The sequence below is a fragment of the Phyllostomus discolor genome, chromosome 8 (assembly GCF_004126475.2).
Source record: "Phyllostomus discolor isolate MPI-MPIP mPhyDis1 chromosome 8, mPhyDis1.pri.v3, whole genome shotgun sequence".
Taxonomy (NCBI): domain Eukaryota; kingdom Metazoa; phylum Chordata; class Mammalia; order Chiroptera; family Phyllostomidae; genus Phyllostomus; species Phyllostomus discolor.
The window spans coordinates 26448783-26476600 of NC_040910.2; the positions used below are offsets into that span (position 1 = coordinate 26448783).

The 27818-nt window shown below is 36.2% G+C and overlaps 1 protein-coding gene across 12 annotated transcripts in view; it reads right to left on the reverse strand.

The window, feature by feature from the left end:
* The window catches only part of GRIA2 (glutamate ionotropic receptor AMPA type subunit 2), a 126931-nt gene that overhangs the window by 52011 nt on the left and 47102 nt on the right, over positions 1-27818 (reverse strand). For all 12 annotated transcript variants that reach the window (XR_004904610.1, XR_004904611.1, XM_028519221.2 and 9 more), the window contains exon 3: positions 9832-10071. Coding sequence is in view for 10 of the 12 variants with exons in the window: in XM_028519221.2 (XP_028375022.1) it covers positions 9832-10071 (240 nt within the window). In the remaining 2 variants the exon portion in view is untranslated. The remainder of the gene's footprint in view (positions 1-9831; positions 10072-27818) is intronic.

A 27818-nucleotide genomic window follows, 5' to 3' on the forward strand; every position in this document is an offset into this window, starting at 1 on the left:
TGTGTATAAATATACATATATACACAAACATATATATATATATATATATAATTTACTAACTTTAGAGAAAGGAAAGAAGACAGAGAGAGAGAGAGAGAGAGAGAGATATTGATTTGTTGCATCACTTACATATGCATTCATTGGTTGATTCTTGTATGTGCCCTGACCATGCACCAAACCTCCCAACCTCGGTGTGTCCTATTGACTCTCTACCCAACTGAACTACCTGGCTAGGATGGGAATATATATATACATATATATATTTTTAAAGATTTTATTTATTTATTTATTTATTTATTTATTAGAGAGGGAAGGGAAGGAAAAAGAGAGAGAGAGAGAGAAACATCAATGTGCAGTTGCTGGGGGCCATGGCCTCCACCCCAGGCATGTGCCCTGACTGGAAATCGAACCTGCAACACTTTGGTTCTCAGCCCGAGCTCAATCCACTGAGCTATGCCAGCCAGGGTGGGAATATATTTTTAAGACTGATCTCTTTTTGTGCAAATAATTTGATGCTGACTTTTCTAAAAACCTACAGCTATCATCTTGATCAACATTTACTTATTTCCATTTCATGCCAGATTTCATATAAATGCTATTGTTCTGACTAAAGAGTTGTAGTTTAGGAGAGAATGGTATTCCCTTCTTTTAGCTCTTTCAATATCTTTTGGGCATTACGAAGGCATATCTTTTTTAAAATTGTATTTATTTATTTTTTATTCTTGTTTATTCGATTAGGGTTGTCCCAATTTTTCCCCTTTGCCCTCCTCTGTCCAGCCCGCTCCCCGCTCCCACAGTCCATCCTGACCCCATTATCCATGTCCATGCCCCATTCATACATGTTCTTTGACTAATCCCTTCCTCTTCTTTCCACCATTGTCCTCCTCCCCCCTTTCCTCTGGCAGCTGTCAGTCTGTTCCCTGTTTCCATGCCTCTGGTTCTGTTTTGCTCATTAGTTTATTTTGCTCATTTGATTCTTCCTATAAGTTAAATCATATGGTATTTGTCTTTAATATTTCTGGTTCAAGTGAAATCAAAAGACATTACAAACATTTCTATCTCTTATAGATTGAAAAAGGATGTTCATTATAAATGATACTCTGTCACATCATATTAACAGAAGTTGAGTACATTTTCAGTGAGATGAATCTATGTGGGTCTATTTGAGTCTAATAGCCAATAATCTCTATTTCTTCCTATTTTTCTACTCAGAAGTGTTTTTTCCCCCACTCAGCCTTCTGTTGTATCAGTTTTGTTATTGGGACTGATCCCATAGAAATGAACATGTTCACCTATTAATCAGATGGTCGGAGTTAGTTTTCTAGCACAGATTTGTTACATTTACTTAACTTCCCAAATGCAAGTATATTTTATTATTAGTAACTATGCTTATAGTATCATCTAACTTAAACATTTTTTATTTTTGTTTACAATTTCCCGTGCATTATTTCATATGTAGAATTTAGAGGGAAAAACTTGGAATTTATTTCCTTGAATTAAATCTACAGTTTAGCACTTAGAAAACCAGTACATGACTGTCTTCCACATGACTTCAAGTCTTCACAGCCAACTCAAGTCTGTCTGTTGTGTAAACAGCACAGAGTCAAGGCTGCAACAAGAATTCAGGACTCTTCACATCATCTTCCTGATTCCCAAGAGACCTGCATCTTCCTCAAAAGAATATTGATCCCTTTTGCCCTTAAAAATGTGGGATTTACCTAACGTGATCACATTGCTCTATAAGCTTCATTCAGGTACTAAATTTATTTAGATCTATTTATCATGGCAAAAACATGGGCATTCTACATGTTGTCGAAAACTCTTTGAACCTGACAGATATCATTAAAAATGGTATTAATTCTATATTGGCCACGAGTATACAAGAAGGGCCTAGAACATCTTGTCATACCAGAGATCAAGGGAGCTCTTCAAAACTGTCAGCACTGTGTTAAAAAACTCAGGAGTCAATTTGGTGAGGATCACTTTAAATAAAGATAAGGTAATTTGAATAATAATAATGATAACTGCAAAAGACTTAAATACAAAACATACTTTAAATCCATAGTTTGTAAGGATTTTTTGTCTTAAAAATTTGGTTGCCATTGAAGGGACACTAGAGGGCCAAGTTATTATATTGAAAACTGGTAAATGAAGTGAGGGAGACAAATGTTTTCCTGTGTCTCCTATATGAACTACACTCAGAATAATAATTAATTAAGGGGGGCAGTTCTCTTTGGAAAGAGTCCAGCCAATACATGATAAGCGAATATAGATTTAGAATTATAACCATCTTGCAGCACCCAGTGAATTAATGCATTGAGTCAACAATCAAAACTGATGCTAACAACACAAAAAGAGACAATGGGAAGTTAAGTGTCTCCTACTGAGAATATTCTACACCATCTAGGAAGGATTCACATCAAAAAGGTAAACTAGAATCTCATCAAGCTTCTAGATAAAAGTGTAAGTTTATTTATTTTTAATCCTCATTTGAGGATATGTTTATTGATTTGAGAGAGAGATAGAGAGAAGCATCAATGTGAGAGAGGAACATTGATCAGCTTTTTCCCCATACATATCCTGACCAGGGATTGAACACACAACCTAGGTGTGAGCCCTGACTGGGAATCAAATCCACAACCTTTTGGTACACAGGAGGATGCTCTAACCAACTAAGCCATGCAGCCATGACAAAATTACAAATTTATAAGAAATACATAGCAAAGAGAAATATGCTAAAAACCATAATGTTATAATCATCAAAATTCAGTGAATAACTCTGCATTACATTATAAAAACCTTAAACGATATCTTAACCAATTATGATATATGGACCTTATATTCTGATTCAAGCAGAGTGTAAAAAAATGAAGATATTAATAAATTATTGTTGCTTATATATGATAATATTGTGGTTATGTTTAAAACCACAATATTTGTTGTTTTCAAAATATACACTGTAATATTTACAGATAAAATGACATAATCTTAGATATTTGCTTCTAAGTAATGGAGATAAATAAAACAGAATTCCTCATATTTTTGTCATTAATAAAGCTGAGTTAACAGTCCTTGGGGGGTTCTTTATATTATCCTATTTTGTCATTTACAGTATTCCATAGTGAAAATTTAAAATAAATTACTATTATTTCAATTTGGAGTTGAACTATACACTGAACTTAAAGTGACTTTTTTTTGGTAAAACAACAAAATCAGTTTCCTCTACCCAGTTTTGTAACAAAAAATATAAACAAGAATTTCTGAAGAGGAAAATTTAAACAGAGATAACATGCCATTATAAAAAAATCTTTTAGTGATAAAAACATCTTTTGCAAACTTCACAGATCACCTGTGATTCACTGCAAGTAAATTAAATCTTTCCATGATACATTTCAGATCCTTTTCCTGTTTCTCATCAGTGAAGACAGAACACACAGCTGGTCATCATGACCAATTCAACAGCTATATATATGCTTAAACACAGTTATTAAATCTATCCAGTTCTCCTTCCAAGTAGGAAGAAAAGCTAATTTTCTAACCCTCTCCTACTGTCTAGGTTTTCCTTTTCCACATTCCAGTCATTATGCAGCTTTTTCTTGTCACTTCCTTAAAATCATTACACACATGGATGATGTTCTGTGTGCTATCCACACATTACAGCATTTACATGTTGGCTTCCTTTCTTCCAGACAATAAACTATTTCATTTCCTTGTTATTTAATTGTGAACTTTACCACACACTGAAATAAATTTCAAGTGCTGATGTTCTTGACATTCTGTCCTATCTTTCAATATATGTTATAAGAATTTTAAATATAAATGACTATTTGTAAATGGGTTTTATCAAGTGATATTTCTAAACCTAATATTTATTGGCAGCTCATCTTGTCAGAGAAAATGATGTATAAAATCAATAAGAATTCATTTAACAAAATGGCTGAGTTTCAGACTCATTTATTCTATGTGTCAAAATAACTCAGTTGGTGTGAATTCTGTTATTAAAACTCTAAGAATTGATATTCTGTAACCTGTGAAACTGAAAAAAAAATCCATTTATTGAGAAGCTAAGCTGCTGAGTGTATAACAGACTTGATGAATTTAGTTTTGTCAGAAGACACTAAATAGTAGTAAATCATCTCCCAAGCACAGGGACGTACGTCACAAACCATGGGATGATCTGACTCACAGTTTGAAGAGACTGCTGGCCCATGTTGAGTAATCCATAGTCTTTGTTTTCTTCTTCTCAGTAATAGGAACTAACCCTCTCAAACTCTCTCAACTTGATTTCCTCATTCCCCATAACTAAAAGTTTTTTTTAATGTCCTATGATTTTAAAATTATCAGATCATTTTAAATTTTAAAAATCACTGAAAATGGCCCTGGCTGGCGTAGCTCAGTGGATTGAACATGGGCTGCGAACCAAAGCATCGCAGGTTCGATTCCCAGTCAGGGCACACGCCTAGGTTGCAGGCCATGGCCCCCAGCAACCACACATTGATGTTTCTCTCTTTCTTTCCCCCTCCCTTCCCTCTCTAAAAGTAAATAAATAAAATCTTTTTAAAAAATCACTGAAAATGCATGTTACAACTATTGGGGCAAGATGAAATTCTTAAAATATAACATGAATTCATGATCTTGGGGTCCTGGTACCATATTCTAATTAGGAGAGTATTAATAGAGAGAGGCTTCTTTCTCTTTCACGCTCACTAGCACAGAAGCATCTTTGTAAGTACAATTCATCCCTTAATCCAGAATGTAAACAGGCATGAACGATGGGAGTTCTTCATGAACATTGGCTTATTTAAAGCTAATGGTAGGTATTGATCATTCATCGCTAATGTCTGTACTACTGTATCAAGATATTTGAGTTATTGTTACTGATTTCTTAATACTGAATTACTTAGGACAAAGAAACCTTAAAATGCACAGTTGCTTATGTACAATAGAAAAAAGTTGAGAAAATTAACTATTCCTCCTAATAAATGTATTTAAAATATGTTCTAAAACAACCTCAAGAATATTACAAGGGTCAAGCCCTGGCTGGCGTAGCTCAGTGGATTGAGCACGGGCTGGGAACCAAAGTGTCCCAGGTTCGATTCCCAGCTAGGGTATATTCCTGTATATTCCTGTGTTGCAGGCCATAACCCCCAGCAACCGCACATTGATGTTTCTCTCTCTCTCTCTCTCTGTCTCTCTCTCTCTCTCCCCCTCCCTTCCCTCCCTAAAAATAAATAAAATCTTAAAAAAAAAAGCAACCACACACTGATGTTTCCCTCTCTTCCTCCCTTCCTTCCCTATCTCTAAAAATAAATAAATAAAATCTTTAAAAAAAAAGAATATTACAAGGGTCTAAAAGTAACCTGTAAATTCTCAGACATTTGGCTAAAATACAGAATTGCTAAAGTATTGTTGGACTGCATTACCTCCTCATGTTCCTAGTTTTTACTAGACTAGTTATAGCTTTATAACCTATTTTAATCTTTGTAAAACTCTCTGAAAGTATTGGTAGCATTATTTCAGTCTCATTTTGAGCTAGTGTTAATAAAACTGTGAGAGGTTTTATAGAAAATCCATCAGTTTAAAAACAGGTGAAGTCCAAATGTCTTGGTTTGGACATTAATGGGCAGAATTAAAAAATTATTACTGCAGATAAGTATATTTCATTCAGACCATGTCTTTCTTCTTAAAAATATTTTCTTTGTTCCATTTAAAATTCACGGCCTTATTCATCTTTCAGGCACAGAAGTTAATATTCATGATCACTAAATCATGGCAGTATGCCTAGGCCAGATTAGATTAACATATATTTCCCTCATTTACTTTCCCAGGAACATCTGAAAAAAATTATAATTTGGAAGAATTTTTATTCTATGCATGATGTCTTCTTGGAACCGGAATCAAAGTGTTTCCTTTTAGGAGAATGGTGTGGCTCAAAGTCAAAACCGAGACATGAAGACATAAACCATTGGTTCTGGTGTTACCTACTGTCTATAGAAATGTACTTACTACCTTATCTTACTAACATTGAACTGATAAATAAGAAACACATTTTGATTAAGTCCTTGTTCGAATTTAGTACATGTGCACAGAATTATTCAAAGATAATTCTATATTTAAAGCATTAACATAGGTAACCCCATTGCTCTACTGTTTAAAATGTATTGGAGATCGATCTACCAACTCACTATGGAGGAATACCATGGGGCTTTTGGAAAGAGCACTGGGTCATGAAGTATTCCCAGGCCAATGCCACTTAGCTTGGGTAACGTGAAGACACCAGCAGTTTTAAAAGGTCACACAGCACCCAGCGAACAGTTTCAGCCCTCCTCTCACCAGTGAACTTGAGATAGTCAAAGATAATCTGTGTAAAGATTAGGAGACATCTTTGTTCTGTTTTGTTTACACCTGGATGCACTCTCCTGGACTTGTGGCTCAGCACTAGGATGAGTAGTTGGATGCAGGAAAAGATTAATTGTTAAGAGCAGTGCAATGAAGAAACAGAAACATTTTAAGCCTTTTTCATCTAATTCATATTCAGGAAAGAATGTTGGAGAGCCATTTGCATGCTTGGGCCCTATGTTGTGCAAAAGAAGATCAACTTAGACTCTCAGAAAAGTAAAGGTTGTTTAACAATGAAAAAAAAATTAAAAAAAAAAACAGCATATAATTCCAGAAGTGGAGAGAGTACCACGTGAAGAACAGACCAAATCAGTCGAAACCGCAGCCCTTAGAGATGGGAGCTGAGAGGTGGAATCATGGGATCTAGTTTTGAAAGCACACATACTATGAGTAAAGGGAGCATAGACGGATGCCTTGTTAACCGTGCAACACTGAGGTGAGGAGGTGCTCCCCTGCAATGTAAAAAACATGGCTTAAGAACCAAAGGAAAGAAACCAGGTCATGTGATGAATGCCTAAATAAACTTTTATAAATGAATTTTAATGGCAACGCTAAAATTCAATTAATAATAAGAAAAAATCACATAGCAAAAAATCCCATTTCCATGGGTCAGGTAAAACACTACATGAAGGTCAAATCTTACGCCACTGTTTTCAGTCTTACACATTTATCTCTGAAAATAGTTTCAGATGAAAGGCCAGTGCAATACTCTTCATATTAAAATATGAGCAGCTATTTGATGAAAACCTGAAAATGTATCCTTAGGTAGGTAATTTTTATTATAACTCTAATGTTCTCTCAATGATGCACTTGAACTCAAATCAATTTGTATAATACAATGACTAGAGATTATCTCACTAAATTTCATTTAATAATTCTAAAGTATTAACAAAATCATTTTAAATGCCTCGGGTTCTTTTCACAATTATATATTATAAATCCATACATCTTACCAGATCATTTCCCAGAGCTTGCTTTGGTCTCTCTCCTCAAATACTAGAGTTTCTCTTTTTCTATTTATGTCAGCTGTTGTCTATTTAAATTTTCTCAAAAGTTCTGTTTCAACCAGAGGGCACAGTGAGGACAAAGTATGTCTCTAATGTAAAAATGTCACCTTCAACTTTGTGAAACAATAAAGGGAATTCATCTTCAGATCTTTTGATTTAGCAAGCAAGATTCTGGTTCTAATATCATCTCAAACCAAAAATACACAGAGGCTAAACTCATTCCCTGATTACCACTATTGATTGAATATCAACTCTGTCCCAGCATTATCGTAAGTACTGTGAGTACAGTTAAGAACTGTATACCAGTGTACTGGGTACTGCCTTCCTGGGGCTTTTAGCCAGATCTTACAGAAAATGCATAATGCTTAGCCTGTGTGAGTAAAACAGTCCCTGGAGCATAGTAGAAGATTAATAGCATTTCTTGGGTCAAAGAATAAACATCACTATTAATTATAAATTGTGATAAGCACTATGTAGGAAAAGAAGAGATTGCTTTGAAAGAGAATAACAGTATGAAATGCACTTCTGTATAAATGCTATATAAACAGACATGAAAGAGGAGAGAGAATTAGAGATATGTGCAGAGATTCAAGGTGAAAGAGTTTGATGCATCTGAGAAGCAAAATAAAGTTAGATGGCTTTAGCATCGTGAGTGAGTGGGCAGAACAGTGGGGTAAATTGTCAGGAACCAGGTACTGTAAGATCTTAAAGTCACTGAAGTGTTTTAAGCAAGGGGGTGATGTGGTCAGAGAGGCATTTAAAAGCATTTTAAAATTCTGGTTATTTTGTGGAACTGAATCAAGAAAAAACAAGTGTGGAATTGGAGAGACGGGGGAACAAACACATGAGAGTGTTATGTGTTTCATTGTTATGACTCCAGACAGTGGCCTGGTCTGGAGTCATAACAGTGGAAAAGAACAGTGTCTAGAGATAAAATATGTTTCAGTGCAAATCACATCAAAGGATGCAAGGGTGAGGGAGGCACTGGGAATACTACCAATTTCAGGCTGGTTTTATTAGCATAACAGGGTACTCCAGGAGTCTGCAGAGAGCAAGAGGAAAGGCCAGGATTAGGATCAGTTTTAAAAACCTTGATATCACATTAATAAAAAGTGTGGTTTGGAATTGTCCAGCACATTGCAGTCCGTATTCACATTAAACAGTTCTGTGTTTTAGTTTTCCATTTCCCGTGGGAAGAACAAAGCTCTCCCTTCTCAAAGTCCGGGAAAAAAAGCTGTTGACAAGGCAAACTTTTCCGCTTGTATAGTGCTGACTCATTTTTCCACTCAGTGTTCTCATTGTCAGGGCTGGGAGGACGGGGCAGAGAACCAGACACCTAGCTTGAGCACTCCTGACTCAGGCCCGCTGCAGCAAATGACTACAAACTGATCAATGGAGAATTGACTGACAGCTGGCTCTCTTCCTGTCTGCCCTTGCCGGTTAACAAGGCACCCCATCTTGGTCAAAACAGGTTTCTACTTTTCATTTGAACCTTTAAATATTCCAGGAAGCAGGCTGCTGAAGAAGAGTACTTAGGTACTCTTACAGCAATGCTTTTTAACCCTTTCCAGTTTGCTTATGGTCACTGTTTCTAAAAATTACATAAATGAACATGTGTATGGAATGTTCATATGATTTGAGGAGGTACACAGACCTACTGAAGCTGAATTGTGGACCCAGGAATGGTTAAGTCATCTGGGATTCTACAACATGTAAGTATTAAATTTCTGCTAATAGTGAACTTCTCAAGAACAGACACGAAAGACACATGGAAGGACCCCCCCTCCCCAGAAAGTTGTGTAATTAGCTAATACCTACCCAACTGACAGGGTAGTCAAGAACATCTCACCATAAACAATTAGACAGAATTGCGAAAAAACCATGCGTACAGTGTCAGAAAATCTCTGTTCAGCGGGACCACAGGTGGGAGGATCACGAGCAAGTCCTTTAACTTCTCTGAGATTTGGTGACCTCATTTTAAAGCAAGGTTAATAATAATTAGGCCTGCCTGGCAAAACTTTTATATGTGGAAATATTTAATATCTATGAGTTTCTGTAGAAGTTCTTATTTATGTATTAATTCAAATTTCACTTAAACCAGTTTTCAAGGCATCCATTTTACTGACCTTGAGCTAGTAATCCAGTCACCATGGAGCCTTAACTGCTAATGTGGGCTTCCTACATTATAACTGGGCATTGGGCTGACACAGTCTATATCTGTAAATTGTACATTCACAATTTTTTTTGTTTTCTTTCTAAATATGTTACCAGGTTTCAAATTGTATTTTTCATTTACATAGCAAAATTGAACCATGTAGTGCTTGAACTTTAATGCAGCTACGGAGCTCTGTAACATCAGATATAAGTGCCAAGTGTAGGCATTGGATGTGAACCAATATCAAGAGATAGAGAGATTTTCACTTACCTCTGTCACTGTCATAGAGGTATGCAAACTTGTCCCACTGGTAGTATTCAATCAAGCTAAGCAGGGCTCCCTTGAGGTCAGGTCTCATCTGAATGACAAATGGGTGCGTGCCATCAGTCGGGAAGCTGGGCGTGATGAAGGAGACATGGAGTGTCCCACAGAATGATGTGATGGTGTTTACAGACTTCTTGTCATAAAATCCAAAAATGGCATAGACTCCTCTTGAAAACTGGGAGCAGACTAGGAGAAGAGGGAAAACAGAAAGGATAAATCATTGTAATCGGCACACAATCATGGATTTGCCTGAAACGTAATGCCCTTTTATATAAAATACAAAATAATAAATCTAAAGAAACAGAGTTTATATCAATGATCCATGAAATATATGAGCACTTATTTACATAGCACTCTAAGAAATTCAAAGAATTATATAGACTTTAAATAAGAATTCTAGGCTTATGAAAATATCTACATTATTTTTTTGACAAACAATGTGAGTGTAAACATATTTTAGGACCATCCCATTAAAAAAAAAGAGTACAAGTAAAAATCAGTAGTTATAAGAACAAGCTGCAGTTACCTGGGGTTTATATACACATTCATAATATGTCATTCCCTATAATATTGATTATTTTAGAAGGCTTCATTGTGCTAATGATGTGTTTATTCTAGAAGGTCAGTGTGCTTATGAAGAGTTCTACCGATGACCCAAACTTCTTTAAGAGAAAATGGATACCAGGCTCGCCACCCTAGTCCTGTCACCAGAAGGAAACCTGCCTCTCACCTTGGTCACTCGGTCAAGTAGCAATTAAGTGAAGTTCAGAACACTTAATTTTTATCTTTGCTGTGGACTTAAGTTATCATGTTCTAGTCCATACAAAACAAAGAATATTGGCAACATATTTTGGCTCAGGACCATCATTCTAAAAATATATATATGTGTTTTTTTTAAATATGAAAGTCCCCACTGTTCACATGATCTCTTATCTTCTAATATTTTTAGTATTTCAGTGAATGGCATACGACACTACCTTCCCCATTTCCTCTAGTCAGACCATCCCCAAGTATTGCTCCTTCTCATACCTAAATGTACTCAAACATGGCCCACTTCTATCTCTATTCTAATCATCCTAGTTCACTGCTACATATTTATCGTGCTTGCCTTGTGCCTAGCATGTTCTCTAGTACATTAGCTCATTTATTTCTGATGATAACCTTTGAGGTGGGAACTCTTATTATTCCTAAATTACTGATAGGAAAATCGACACACAGAGTGACTAAGTGATGTATTCAAGCCCTTGCAGCTGGACAGGGAGCAATGCTATGTTCAAACCCAGGCACTCTGGATTCCAACTCCATGTTCTTAACTGATGGACAGTTCTGCTCTTTTCACTCAGATTACTGGAACACCAGCCCAACTCTCCTTCTCCATCCAGTTGTGCTCCTTCCATTCTGTTCCCCACAACGTAGTCAAAATAATTTTGGTAACACGAATTTGAACATATCTGTCTGAGAAGTAGGGGGTACTTTGTCCAAACTGATTCCCTGAAGTGCCCCACAGAAACGATCCACAGTGTTGACGCCCTCCATGTCAGATTCACGTGGCTCTGACTGAATAAATTGCTGGTATTTTTTAATGTCAAGAGTCATTTCAACCTAAGGAATAGAAATCAGCTATCCATGAACGTAATCTAACAACCCAGAGCATAATACTAAGCATCATTTAAAATTAATTAACCCCCTTTAAAGGATAGGACCAATATTATTTTATTTCATTTTATTTCTTTCATAAAAATATATTTGCTTTATAATTATGGAGTATGTAAAAATAAATTTACTTAATAAATTAGAGCACTGCTAAAATATATACAGATTCTAGTAACCAATTTGAAGACAATGAATAAGTAATAGGCAGTAATTTTAGCAACTATTATATATGAAAAAAAGGAAAGCAAGATTGGCTATTTGTTTGAGTGTAAACATTAAATATTTACTAATCTTCCCATTTTAAATATTCTCACTTCCATTTAAATATTTACTAATCTTCAAGTAATTTCTGCCTTTCTAATGTAAGTTTTCTGGGATTTCTAGGTTACATCTGTGTAACATATCAATTGAAATCTCCTTTATTACCAAGCTTCTGTGGAATACTGTCCTGTATCTCAGAAAACTGAATTTGTTTCTTTACCTTTATTTCCCACTTTAACATAAAACAAAGGTGAGATTCCTGCCTCTTATTCACATTTATATTTTTGTCTTGGACTGAGTACAGAAGTTGAAAATAACCTTTAATGTGTTTGACTATGCTTATTTTTCAGGTACATTGAAAGGGTCCTTTTGCTGTTAAAACCTTTCTAGGAAAATCTTGTGGTGGTTTCTTATTTTATATATGGATATGTGTACTGATGTGTAGATCTTAAATCTTAAGTTTGTTCAGAAATTGATGACACTATATGGCACATAAGAGGAGGAAATTACTATAAAATTCTCTCTGGGCTTATTTTATTTCATTTCCTGCAGTGTTAGTATGTCATCTAAATAGTACAGGAATATCAGGCAATGTGATTTATTAACAAGACCTCCCTTCATCTTAAGGAAAATAGCTTCTGTGATAGGAAGAGCAGCCACAGCATCAGCAGAATGCTTGATAACGGATGCCACAGTCTGAATGCATACGGAGTCATACCTTTCATTTTCCATTTGTTTTAGGCTCTGGGCTGAGTTGTCAGGGGGCCTGCTGGTTCTCATGGCCATCTGGAAACATCTGGCTTTGGCCCAACAACAGGCACAAGCTGTACAAAACTTCATAAGAGATTACAATTCACCTAACTTAGAAGGCACTTTTTTTGCCAGAAAATTCAGCTGATTCTCCAATGAACATAATTTTACAACAAGATCCCTTCCCTTCCAACTATCCCTGGGTTCCCTCAACCTTCTTCCTCTATCTCTTCATGGCACATATTCACTTGTTTATTTGTCTATATCCTCTAGTTTTCTAGATATTTCTTTTTTAATGTCCCTTTCTACACATCCAATTAACTGCCATTTGGTCCACATTGCTCAGGTCCCTCTTTACCTTCAGTCAGTCACTGCCTGTGTCCCCAACCATGACAAGAACATCACTGTGATTTGCTGCCAAGGAATGCTGACCTGAGTGGAGGTATTCCGTTCACCCGCTTTGCAGCGACCATCCCAAGGTGAACAGCTCAGTGCTATTCTTTTCACACTCTAGCCCCCAAATGTTCACGAGTGTTTCTGCATGCTGATACTGAAGTTCTCAATATAACAGATACGTGACACTGTTGACATGATGCACAAAGAAATTGGTAGCACTTCTTTGAATTTACTCTTCAGTGGAGTAGAGATAAAAATTTCTCATGTTGTTCTCTACCTTATTCCCCAGGAATGCCTCCAAAATTTAAAACCACTTTCCTAATCTACATTCATCCTCAAAAAAGAACATTTACTATCATTGAAAATATCCAAATAATGTGTCAAAGTTCTGCATATAATTCCAAAGACAATGTTCTAAAATGAGTTAAACAATACCAGTGCTTTATATGTAGTCATTTTTCCCTACATCAACTCCTGAAGCAGAGAAAAAGGCAGAAAAGCTCTCAGCTTTACTTCTGACTTCCCAGCCTGTACAATCACCCTATAAGAGATACTATCATAAATTACTGAATAATTATGTTGATTAATGTTAGAATTGAAGTTATGCCTCAAGACTCAAAACTAATTGCAAAGTGTAGATAAAGATACTCTCACTGAGTTCTACTTTAATTGAATATTTAATATCAACTTTGAGAAACTCAGCAAAGAGGAGTCCTTCTAAAAGACACTCTAGGTCAAACTGCAGAAAAGATAATCTCCTGGGTACAAGTAACTTGCTGATTCTTCCACTTTTTATTGTAAGCCCAGATGATATAAGCCAATAACAGTGCTGATGATGCATCCAATATGCATCTCTTTCTCTTGGGTCTTTCTGCTCATTGGTGCTGCTAATGTAGCACAGTCGGTACAGTCTAGAGAACCCTGCATGGTTATTTAATAGAAAGGCAGGGGAAGAACAGGACATGACTTATTTTTGCTTTATATTTTTGTATTTGTAAATTGCCATTCCCTTCAGTGAAACAGTATAGGTTGCTTCATATGCAGGGAGGGAGGCAGCTCCTTTGCAGCTCATGTGAAGTTTGGTGAAAGCTGCACCTCCAAGCAATCCTGACTTCAAAATATGGAGACCACAGGAAATCTCTCTCCTTCCATTGTTGAACTTCTGACATTCGCTACTTCCAAACTTTGACCCTGATTTTACTATTGAAATTTCCTAATTTTTCATCAGTTAGGATCTCCTAGTCTCTAAATCCAATGATCTTTTTTTGTCAGATAAGCTTTCTTAGCTTCTTTGAATTTAGTAATCAAACACTTGCTTCTTGAAATACCCTCTCTCTACTGCTACTAGCTTTTCCTCTTTCAGCTCCTTCTCTTTACTACTGCCAAGTAAAATCTTACCATGTTGGCACTTGTCCTCTCCCTCTGATTACCTTTAACTATCTTATAGTTTTACATCTTAAATTAAAAAGGCATTCTCTTTTTTAATTATTTTTGCATACCATTTAGTCCCCTCATACCCCCTTCCTCCCAGCAATCACCACACTGTCACAACAAATTTAAAAAAATGTAAAAAGGCATTATCCAATTGTTTTTCTTACTTTACACTCTGCCTCTTAGCAGCCTCATCCCTTTTAACATGATCGGATTCAACTTGTTATGCACGTTTCCCGAAACGTCACTGTCACCTTAGTTATCTCCCAAGCACGGTGCTGGGTTTAGAATATGCCACAACAAATAGTCAATTCCTAGCTGGAGATAATAGATTCAATCTCTCACCCTCTGGGGTCACTCACTAGAAAATGTCTACTCCCGTATCATTCCAACTAATTTCCATAAAAACAAGGAGAGAAAACCCTGAAAATATTATCCTACAAATCTCATTTTTACGTTGATTTTTTTTCCTTTTAGATCATGGCATCATAACTCTAGCAATCATTGATTTTATAATGATTTTTCAGAGTAATTCGTTACTCTCCCTTGTTCTGCTCATACCCTCTATAACCATCTCTGTTTTAATCTACTTTATTCATTCTAGTATCTGGGGGAACTTACTATTCCCACTTTAGGTGTTGGGGACACAGCATTCAGCGTGGCAGGTAAGGTCCCTAGTTACAGGAAGCTTGTATAGCATACTTCTTAAGTGCTTCTTGCACTGGTACCTTTATTTCCTTTCTCCTTCGTCCTGCCAAGCTAACCTAGCCCCCACCTCCTCTCTCCCCTTCCTTCAATTCCTACTCTTATTGGTTAGTCTTCCTAAAGCACAGAACATAAAAGGCATTCTCCAAGGATCTGTTTTCCAATTGCCTTTCTTCTTTTTTTTTCCACAATCCACCTCTTAGTGTTCTCATCCCTTTTTACAAGGTCAAATTCAAATTTTGTGCAAATGTTTCCCTAACATGAAACATCACTTCAGTTGTCTCCCTTTGCCTATTTATTTATTGAGAAATAGATACTGTAAATGTATTGCACATAATTATGTAGCAAATATAATGTATACACTTTATACTTTATGGTATAAATTTATTATATATACTGCATGGTACAAATACTGTAAATATACCATATGTGACTGATTTTTAAGTCATGTATTTTCATATTTCATATTGTTTCCTTGCAAGTGTGATTTGTAATTAGAATGCTTGATTCTTTCAAGACCAGAAGTGTGAGTTTTCTAGAATAAAAAAGAAAAATTAGAAATATATAAAATATCACTGTTTTCACACTGTCTGAAAGCCTGTAACTTTAACGTCAACTATTAAATAGTTCAGCAAAGTTGTTACTCTCTATCCAAGGATTGCAGGGCTCTGACCTGGGGTGTAACAGTCATAGCAGCTAAATGTGAGAACAACCTGAGACTGAATTCTGGCATTGCTCTTATCTAGTCAGAACTGGTTGGGCAAGTTACTTTATTTTACTCTGTCTCAGCTTAATCATGTGTGAAAGAGGATAATAATCTTACTTACCTACCTCACTGGGATGGGCAGTATTAAAGAAAAAATTAGTTGAAACAGTGCTGGTAACTAGTAAGCCCTATATAAACCTCTCCTGGCCTTCCTTTTTATATTCTATGTTCTAATCGATATTGATATTAAATAATCTTGCGCCAGGATTTACTCATGCATAAAATTTTTCCTTTAGCATAAAATTCCTCAGTTCAATGGGACAAGTGTTCATGTGTTAAAATCTTTTCAGAATATGAAAATCACATCCCTTCCTTTATTCCCAGCTTATAAATTGTCCCCAAATATGCTCATTTGACCTCTCAAATCTGTACTCTCCAGCTCTGCTGACATTGTCTTACTATGGGCCTTAAATATTTACTGACTGAATTGCTGCAAAAACCTCCCAAAAGCCCTCTTTGTAATAAGTCTCTTCCCTATCATGGCAGATTTACCTCTCTTCATTAAACTCTATCAATATCTTCCCATTGCTTAGAGAATAACATACATGATGGTGCTCAGATGGTATCTCTTCGGTGTAGTCTGAGTTACATGCCTCTCCTACCTGAGAAAGCAATGTGCTTTTCTGCATTGTAGCCTGAGCTATAATTGTCTTGCTTTGCCCTCTCTGAGCTCACTGAAAGCAGAGAATGAAGTGCTGTTTATCTCTAAATGCATAGCCTATCACACAGTTGGCACAGAGCAGACACTTGATAAATGTCACGCAATAAAATACCAATTCTTCCATGAAGGGTGCCTGGCTTACTATCAGCTGAATGTGACTTTCCCTGATCATAAACCCCATCAGCACTCTGTCTTTACCTCCCTAGGGCCTGCAGTACCATGTCGTTGATTGTGTGTGCATGTGAATGTGTGTGTGTGTGTGTGTGTGTGTGTGTGTGTATACAGGGGTGTGACCTCCTGGCCAGCAGGGGTCAGTGGGAGAGGAGAATAAGGATGCCTGAACTGGAAGCCCAGCGCTATTCTTTCCTGGCCATCTGGTGTAAGAGGCACTGGCCCTGAACCTTAGTTTCCTAATCATTGAATGAGGATTTTAATTCCTATCCTGCCTATCTGAGAGAAATGCTTTAGATGTTAAATGATATAATATATAGAGAAGTACTGGGGAAATATAAATCATCAAATAAATATGTTAATGACAATAACTGCAACTATAATAGTTTTTGTATTCTCTGCAATACCCCATTTAGGAATTTTTCACAAATATGTTATTAAATATTTGTTGAATGACTACATGATCTGAACCAATTATATTCACAATATATAAAATAGGTTCTTATGATAAGTTTCATTTCTGTTGATACTGGAGTACTTCTGAAATAAAGTCATAACAGCATTTTTCCCTTAAGTTTCATACTGAAAAAATAACTAGTATTAGTTTAAAATTACCTGTGCAATTTAGTCTATTCTCATATGAAAAAATCACAGTCTTTATTATGAGGAGGCAATCTTAGGAATGTTTGTGAAATTTTATTATTTTAAGTTTTCACAATGTATTTACTTGTGGAAAGATTGTACCAAGAGAGGCGAAGCTAAATCAATGCATAACTCAGGGTGCAGCCCGAAAGCTCAACAGAAGAGGAGACTTTTTTGTCTCGGTCACGTGTCCGATAATGCGTAGTGGATTTGAAAATACTCTCAGGTGTTTTCACAGTCTCAGATGTCCCATTTCTTTAATTCCATGGAATTTTTCAAGCCTGAAAACTTTCATAAGCAACCATTATTCCTTTTTAAAAAAATGTAATTGTTATAACATATGGTACATGCATCATTTGGCTTCCCTGTAAAAACAAGGGAGAATGTTAAAAATGGAACTATAATTCTTTTATTCTTGGATTATTTAGGTAAATACAATATGCTGTTCTCACAATAAAATGGAGTAAAACGACCTATTTTTCATTAATAGGATTATATTTTAAAGTTCATATTCTACTAGGTCACCTTCTTTTCTTATCAAATGATAAGAAGGGCCTCCCACTTGAGAGCTGAGGTGACAGCTTAGCAACTCTCACAAAACTTATCTCTTTACATGTCTCCCCTTTGCTCTGCTTCTGTTCCTCGGAGCCCAGCACTGTTCCTAGCGAAGACGCTCAGTATGTAGTTATTGAACAACGCATCAGATGATTCAAAGAAAACATGAAGAGTAATAAACATTCACCACAATGACTTTTCCTATAAATTGCCTCACTGATGATTTTCCATATAGCCCTGCCACAAATCTTTAGTGTGATAAATTACTTCTCCTCCTTTGCATACATTTGGATCCCATTTTTCATACAAATATTAAATGTGATGCATCATCACTCAGTAGAAGACAATGAAGTTGTAGTAATACATTTTTCTCCCTCTCTCTCACAAACATTTATCCTTCCTGACCTTTGTGTTATGTTTGCTGAGTGAGGTGAAATGTCGCAAGTTTATTGCTGTTGCCCATATTATATGCAGCTTAAAAAAATCTATAACGTTTATGCTGGCTTCATTCATCATCTGGGGAAGCAGGCAATAGTAGAACAGGCAGTAATAGGCAATAACTCATGTGAATTTTAATGATGTGTTCTGGACACGTACATGAAAGAGAATTACCTCCGTTTATACAAGATGCTGTTTCACAACAGATAGTCCCATTCCTCATCCCTTGGTCATGTATTTCCTCCTCATAAATACACATAGTTCTACCCCCTGCAAATTCTAGCTTGACTCGTGCTCTGTGTTAAGTTCTGGGCACTGCAGGCTGTGATGCCATTTGAATGTTGTGGATAAAGAGTGCCAGCCAGGCTGAATGGCTGGAGGCCTGGCGTCTAATCCCCGTTGTGACACCAGCCAGCTGTGTGCTCCTGGCAAATTGCAGCTTTCAAATGTCTCAGTGCCCCCAGAGGTCCCATTGAGCTCAAACTTGGGCGTGTACGGCCAAATATCAAAGACAGAAATTATACAAAATAGCAGGTGGTGCATACTTATTATTCATCATATTCTTACTTATGTAAAATGAGTGTGTGAAATATAATACATCTTTTGCGAATTAAATTCTACCACTGTCTTCCTGTTTGGTTAATCTTTGTTCGTTTTCCTCTTCTTTTTTATCTGTCTTCCCCTTTCCACTTGTCCTGTTTCTGCCGTCAAATTTTTACTTTTCTACTTCATCTTTATATTTATTTTCAGCCCATGAAGGATACCATGAACTCCACAGCCACTCTTGATCCTAATGCCTAAAGCAATGTCTAATTTAATTAGGACATTTCTGTAATCTGCATGTTATTAGGATGTACAAAGTTGAAGGACTGTTTATTCCAAAGTACACATTTAATGATATTTTAGTACAAATAAACATTTTTGCCTTTTGTGATAAAAAATACTTCAAAAATAATATAAACATTTTCAAATACCTAGGAGATTTTTACTTAAAAGACATTTTCTTTGAGTGACATTAAAAAAAAAAGAACTATATTGCCTTGCTTGTCTGGATGTTCTCAAATTAGACCTGATAATCCTCTTGCTTGTGTATGGCTCAGAGGTTCCCTCACAGGACTTTCTTGCTCATGCCATCTGTTGGTAAGTGAGAGGGTTTCTGCTTAGATGCCTCAGCACTAATACACTCATATAAGTGTATTAAAAGAGGGAGAATGTAATATAATAAATATAATATAATATAATATAATGTAATGTAATATAACGAACGCTTATGTAAATGTACGAAGAAAGGTACTGGACCATTAGCATACATGCCTAAATTGCTAATTAACTAGAGAAAATAACTTGAGCACAATGTACTCTCACACATGATGCATTGGTCCTGCTAAAATTCAGGGCTAACGTCTGGTACTGGAGCGTGGCAGTTTGCTTTACTGTTGTCCAAGGGGCCTGCCTGCTTTTTGGTCACAACCCCTGCAATAAGAGTGGCAAGGACAGAACTCATGGTGTGAAAAGAGTTCCCTCAGGAAAAAATTAGGAACTTACTCTTGGGCCCTTGCATTTATCTTAGCAACATAAATAACATGTTGGTAACTAAAAAAATAATAGGAATAAACTCATGCAAATTTAAACAAGCATGTTATTAAAAGGTGTAATTTCCCTTTGATGACTACTCCTCCCAGAAGCAACCCCTGCTGACAACCATTTGGCATGATGTTTGCACACTTGCAGTTCTAGTTAGAGTTTATCGTGTTTGCTGGTTTCTGTTTTTGTTACATTTTCGATTAAGGAGACCTGAAGGCAATTGTCCTGAGACTTCCTCCGACACATGACAGAGAAATTACAGTGTTGGTACAGACTTAGTTCATTCTCTTAAACCACTACCTGGTGTTTCTCGGTTTGGACATATTATTATCTCATTAACATTCCCTGAGATATTTAGCTTTTCATGAATTTTTGCTACTACAAATAAGGCTGCAGCAAATATGTCAGGACTTTCATCTTTGTGCACTTAAGCTAATATCTCTGAAGGACAGATTATGAAAAGTGACATTCCTTATTTGGATGTTATGCTGAATAAAATGTTAATGTTGTTATCAAATTACCACCCAAATACAGTGTACCAGTTCACATCCCGATGAACAAAATAAGATTATCTCTCACATTTTGGCGTACTTCACCAATTGCGGGTATTTTTCAACCTTTTAATTTTTACTAATTTAACATGTAAAAATATTTCATTGCTGTTTTAGCAATGACAGCTTACATCCCTGTATCCTTGTGAAATAAGGCATTACATTTAGGGTTTTTCAAGTATTAACCCTTTTGAAATTAAGTATATCCATATGGGACCTAATATTATCCAGATTTATAGATAAAAAATTCAGAACCAGCCCAGGTTGGATGGGTCAGGGGGTTAGAGTGTTGTCCTGGCATGCCAAGGTTTCAAGTCTGATCCCCAGTCAGGGCACGTACAGGAATCAACCAATGAATGCATAAATAAATGGAACAATAAATCGATGTTTCTCTCTCATTTAAAAATAGACACAGAAGGCTTATAAAAAAACCTTAAAATGCTGAACCACACTGAAAATCGGGGAAATGTTCATTAAGACCAACTGAGTCTACATATTGGCAAAAGTGTAAAATCTGATGATACCAGGAATTAATATTATATAAAAACAAGAACTTACATACTGATAGCAGATATATAAATTGATGCAACCATTTTGGACAACTATTGGGTAAGATTCTGTAAAGTTAAAGGACTACACACCAGTAATTGTTCCTTTCTTGGGCATATACTCCGAGTCACTAAGACATGTGCCCAGGGAGGCATCATGTATAATATCTGTGGCCACATTTTTTACTACCAAACAACAAAAACATTGTTCAACAAATCACCACATACAATGGTATATCTAATGGATTAATACACAGCAGTGAAAACAATTGCTCTCATTTCTGTTTCATTATTTTCATTGAGTAAGAGAAAATCAAGTTATAGCAGATGGGCAAATTGTTTGCACAATGTTAAAAAACTATATATTCTCTCTAGAATAAACATATGAGTGGTAAAACATATGGTGAAATCTATAGAAATGATGAACATCAAATTTGAGGTAATAGCTAGGTTGACAATATGCAATAGTGGAGGGCTCAGGCATTTCAACCATATTAGTAATGCTTTAATTTAGTTCTTGAGCTGGGTGCTGTGTACAGGGATGCTTGCTAAAACATGTTATCTATGTCTGATACAGTGAGTAAAATGATTTAAATCCAGAGTGGATGATTTAGAGAGCACAGCATATAAGGAAGCTGGATAAATCCACTGAGGATCAGATAAGGAACAGAAAGCACATCATATGAAATGTAAACCCAGTACAGTCTAAGCAGAAAAAGTTTGATTTCTCTTGCAGTGTCCTAATTAGTGTTTTTTTTTTAATTCTCAATAAAGAAACCAGCAAGCTATGTTAAGAAATAACTGCTGACTACTTAATTAAGTGTGCTAGCTGGCCCAGTTCTCCTTTTCATGCAACATCAACTTCTCTCAAACTTATCTTCAGGAGAATTGTAAATTATCTCTTGTCAAGTGGCTTCTGGGTCATTCCACTTGCAAACAGTTAAAACGATAAATGTCAAGGTGCTTTTGTGTCAGAGAAATCTGAGATCCATCTTTCTTCCAAGAGCTCCATGTTTTCTGCTAAATATAACTTTGTTTTATTGATGCCACAGTAGTAAAAGCTTCTTCAGCATCATCCAAAAACAAGTATTAATTACAAAACATAGGCCATTAATTATTAATTAAAGACTCTAAACCTTTACCTTTGGAAAAGGACTTCATATCTAGCATCTCTTTGATCTTGTAATAGAATCACAGGATAATAGAACAACTATTATCCCTATTTGATAGCTAAAGATTTGGCTGATTTTCTATTTAAAAACCTGGTGAGAATGTCTTAGTTTACTTCTAAAAGGATACTAGTTATTAGTATCTTTTAAAGTCAAAAGTTAAAACTGAAAAATAGAAGGTAAGTTAACTCATTGTGTATGTGCAACAAATGAACAGAACTAGGAAATATTAGAATATGGTAAATAGCATTAAAGACACCAGATAGTTTTATTTGCACAGACAAATAAAACTTTATATCAAAGTGGCAAAGATGTAATAAACCTAGCTCCTGCACATTTGTCAGTGATTCAGATGAATTTTTGCACAAATTTACTATTTTTTGTTCAGTGAGTATATGATTGTCTAACCACTGAGCTGTATACCCAACACCAATGCATAACAGAAAAAGGGTTTACATAATTTAATTAAGCTAAATAGGCATTAATATATTTATAATTTCTATATTACATATAATTTAATACTAAGGTAATAGCACATTAATCACTGTAATTTCCGTTGTGGGTTATTTGTCACATTCAGTGTGGGCCTAACACATCAGGCCTCAGACTATTTAGGAGGAAAATTTGCCTCCACTCCTGAACACAGAGAACACCCTCAGCCAGGACCTGACATGGGTCTACAAAGTCCGACGAGCCCAAGCTTCATCACTTTGTTGTGCAGAAACGAAACTGAGTCAACAGAGCATTCCCTTTGAGTGGCTCATAACAACTGGGTAGACATTCGGGGGCCTTAGCAGAGCTTTTATATGTGGTAAGTAGAACGTCTAGATTGTAGACATGTCAATGTTCTAAATACCCAGAGCTCACAATAAAAAAGCCTAAATATGTTTTCCTTTTTTTCATAAATTTTATTTTAATAGTTGTTCAAGTAGAGTTTTCTGTCCTTTACTCCCATCCCAGCCCATCCACCAAAAAAAAGCCAAAATATTTTTAAAAACACCACTTTTCCTACAGTATTACTCTGTTGTGTATTTGAGGGTGTAAAGAGCACCTTACATGTATGTAAGCAAATTGTAGGTTCAGTGAACAAAGTTGTTGGCCCATGCTCTTTCAATATCTTTTTGTGAAATTGGCTTACTCTCTTTTGAGTCTCTGCTCATGCATATTTTCCGAGGCCAGGACAACGATAGTGTTGGTAAATTTTGCCAGTAAAAAGACATGAGTGTTGTTCCTATACAGACATTTGGAGAGATGTTAATTGCGAATCTCATTTGGGATTTTTATAAATTTTCAGTATATGTTTTCTGGCTGAAGCAGAGCCTACCCCCAAAACAAAATTACTGCTACTAAAGTGACACAAAATAAAGCCACATCATTCTCAACTGTCCCAGGTCTAAAGCACGTACCTCTGAAACCTATTTTGTCTCCCTCAGCTTCATTTCTGTCCTGCTCTACCCAACATTGTGCTTGCATCCACTTCCATCAGGCCCTTGAAACCATGTGTCAACCCCTCCCCATTGTCTTCATTCTTAAACTTTTCCTAATTCTATTGCCAAGTCTTTATATTTCCTCAAAACTGCCTTACCTATGAAGATGCTCTTTTTCTAGAATCTTTTTGTAAATGGACTACTCCCTAATGCTTAATAGAAAAGGTGCCTGTTGATAGAAGAAATGCAGCAAATTGTTGTCCTCCAGGCCCACAGGAAGTCACCTCTCCCAGTGACTAAAATCTTGACCAGTTGCCTCCCATACTGACCCTGGGCTTTGGCAGTCATTTAGCTCGTTTTACGAAGACAACATCGGCGAATTCTATGCAAGCAGAGGTTTGATAAGTACTTTTACATTAGGGCTTGCCCTCTGGATCACTGACCCAATTTGAGAATTCCAAGCTAGCCTCTTTGGAGTTGCAAGATCATATGAAGAGAGGCTCAGGCATTTCAGCCATCCTCTCAGGGCTAGTCCTGACTCACTCTCAAGCTGAATGTACTTCATGTGGATGAACCCAAGCAAGACCAGCAGAAAAACCTCCGGCCAACCCACAGAATTTTAAGGGAAAAAATGATTGTTTTTGAGCTAGATTTTAGGATAGTTTATTATTTAGCAACTGAAACAGAAAGTGGTATCTCCAAAGAGGGTGCTATCGTAACAAAGGCCTACAAAATTGATTTGGGGAGTGGAGCTAGAAAATAAGCAAGGAGACTGTTGGTAAAGTTTAGATTCCAAACTTAATATACTTCTAACTTCTGTGAACTAAAAAGATAACTTAGATGTTATCTTTCTTAGATGTTTATGTCTTTCTCTCTGGCCAACAGAGGCCAGAAATGCAACAGAAAACTGCTTTTGGACACTGGAAAGATCCAAGTGTTATGTCAGTCAAAGCATCAGAAAAACTGTCACCTATAACTAACTGGAAGATTGAAAATGTACCAAATATAAGCTTGCAAGTCTGGCTAAGAACATTTTGAGACAGAACAATGGGAGTGTCAGTCTGCACCTTCGGCTGCTTGGAAAATGATACAGGTCAGGGACCAGCTGAGGAGAGACCTGTTCTATTTGCAAGTGGAAATTAGAGGAAACATAGGAAAGGCCAGGACATGGAGGGATGGAAAATGATCTGTTTCACATTTCCAGGATCTCCACCAGGCAAAGTAAGAAACTGCCTCAGTATAAAGACTGAATCAAAGATGCCACTCTAAGACCCCTAGGTAGGAGCTCAGGAAGATTTAAGGTTTTGGCAGAGCAGACCTTAACAGACAAATGAAAAAGGCCTTTAAGGATGTTAAGGGCATTGAATTTGTGAGATTATTCTACCCCTCTCAACACTGATATTTTGTGTGTGCATCGAAGAGGGAAGAGAAAGGACATCTAAGTTATCTTTTTAGATCAGTGTTCTGGATAAAGAATATCTATACCCAAAGAGCTTCATATGCATATGGATCTGATGTAGATGGTGAGATCATGGACTTTGACCTTGATGCCATGAAGACTGGAGGTTTTGGAAGAGGATGAGTGTATTTTGCACATAAACTGTTGGAGCCAAAGGGCAGACTGGGATAGGTTGTTATACTAATGTATCCAAATAAATCATGCCTCCTGTTGCTTATGCCTGTATGGTGCCTCCCTCCTTGACTTGACTGTGGCCATATAACTTTATTTTATCAATAGGATGTAAGCAAATGAAGCAAAACAGAGGCACAAGCACTTGTGCATTGAGGCTTGCCCTCTTAGAACACTATTGGAAGACTATGTGAGAAGTTGTATAGTCCCACTGAAATTAAACACCCCCCCTCCCAACACATACACACAGGAGGAGAGAGGTCCAGCCATCCAAGGCATCCTACTGAGCTAACAGAATTCATGCCCCTACATGAGCTCGGGGAAGACCAGATGAAGAAATGTAAATGGAGTTTTTCCTAATGTAAAACTCCAGCTGGATAAAAAGAATACCTGGTTTAGTGCTCGATAACCTGTGTTTGGTTGCTTTATTATCTGTCACTATTTGATTTTGATTAGCCATTTACCCATGCTGTACACCTTGATTGCTTACTGGTAAATAACATTAGCTATGTCACAGGGGTGTTGTGAAACCAAAGTATATAAAATAACAAAAAACTCTTTTTTAAAAAGTTCATAAATGATTGACCTACCATGTTATGAAAGTTTGAATTTTTCTTCATCTACATTGTTTAATTTGCAGACAACAAAAATTAAGCACTCCGTCTAGTAACAAATGTTATGCTTTGCAATAACAGAGCATAGCAATATGCTGGTATTAACCGGTGGTAAATAGCCTATGTTCTTATATTCTAATATATTTAGGTTTCATGAAAATAAATCAAATATTTCTTTTTTTCTGAACTGATACAGAATTTGCTTAGTGTTTGAAATATATATTTCACTTTGTAAGTCTCCAATTCCTGGCACAGGAAATCACCTAGAATAAGTGGTCATAAAATGTTTAAGAATCTTGAATTAGTGAATAAAATAATGAGCAAATAAATGCTATTTCAGATAACTTAATAATCAAGGAAATTATGACTTCATTTCTGACACCTTTTAAGTCTTCAAAAGTTGCTAACATGATTTGAGCACCTTGAGCTCCATGCCGAAGGGAAACCTGAAAGCACAGCTGTGGGGGCTGCCAGGTGGCGTGTTCTCAGCAGAGCCAATACCTTGAAGCTCATGGCTTACTGCCTTTTGGAACACCAAACTTCCAGGTGTCTCCAAAGTACTCATTACATGGGACACGCGTCAAATTTCCGAAATGGCACAGGCAGAGGAAGGATGGAAGCACTTGAAATGGTTTATACACAAATTAGGAGAGACATTTCTTTGTGTAGTAAAATAGAGCACCTAATGTGTGAGAATCATTTCATCATCATCATCATCATCATCATCACCATTAGTTCATTTTAAGTCTCCTCCGCCAGATGGAGCTCTGACCCTCATTCAGAAAACTCAATTATACTGAAATCTCTCAGTTACACAAACAGTGCAAAAGGGTTCCACTTTCAGAATGCAGACTGGTGCAGCCATTGTGGAAGACAGAGTGGAGGTACTTCAAAAGATAAAAAATAAATCTGCCTTTTGACCCAGTGATCCCACGTCTGGGAATATATCCGAAGGAACCCAAAACACTAACTTGAAAGAACATAAATACCCCTATGTTCATTGCAGTGTTATTTGCAATTGTCAAGATGTGGAAGCAGCCCAAGTGTCCATCAACAGATGAGTGGATAAACAACTATGGGGCATTTACACAATGGAATTCTATTTGTCTATAAAAAAGAAGAAAATTTTACCCTTTGCAACAGTATGGATGGACCTGGAGAACATTATACTAAGTGAAATAAGCTAGATAGAAAAAAGACAAATTCCATAGACTTCACTCATATATGGAATCTAATGAACAAACTGAACTAACAAGGAAAAGGAGAACAGACTCATAGTGGAGAGCAGATGGCAGCTATGGGTAGGTGGGTAGGGAGTGGAAGGATTGAGCAAAAAGGAAAAAGGGCTCATGGACATGGACAATGAATGGTGTGGTGATTCTTGGGGGAGAAGGGGTATAAGGGGGTTAAATGGTAATGGGAAAAATAAAAATAATAAAATAAAAATAAAAAGTAAATAAAATAAAAAGGGCTATGACACTTAAAAAGGGTATAAAAACTAAAGAAGAACTATTTGAATTAATTATGGAAAGAGTTTACACTTATAAGGGAAACTTGATCAAAATCACTTTAAACAGCTTATTTAAAAACCACCTTTAGTGGGAAAATTCAGGTATTAATACAAAGCAATACTAATTATAAAAGATATAAAAATATGAGTTTATTTATAAAAAACTGATGAGCCCAATTGCAAGGTCCTTTTATGTGAGCATAAAGGAAAGCTCATAAGTATACTATGCAATATTTATTTTAGTAGAAAAGGCACCTATACCATATATAGGTTGTAGATATCAAAATACAGGATTTTTAAATATGTGAAATCTAATGGATACATTTTAACTTATGTTTCAAAATAGTTAAGAAATATACAGAATATACAACTGTCTTTTGAGAAAATAAAATGTCAATTTTTAATTTGATATCTAAAGAATAATGTATTTTTTAAATGTAGAAATACTTAGACTGGTATAATTCTACTTGT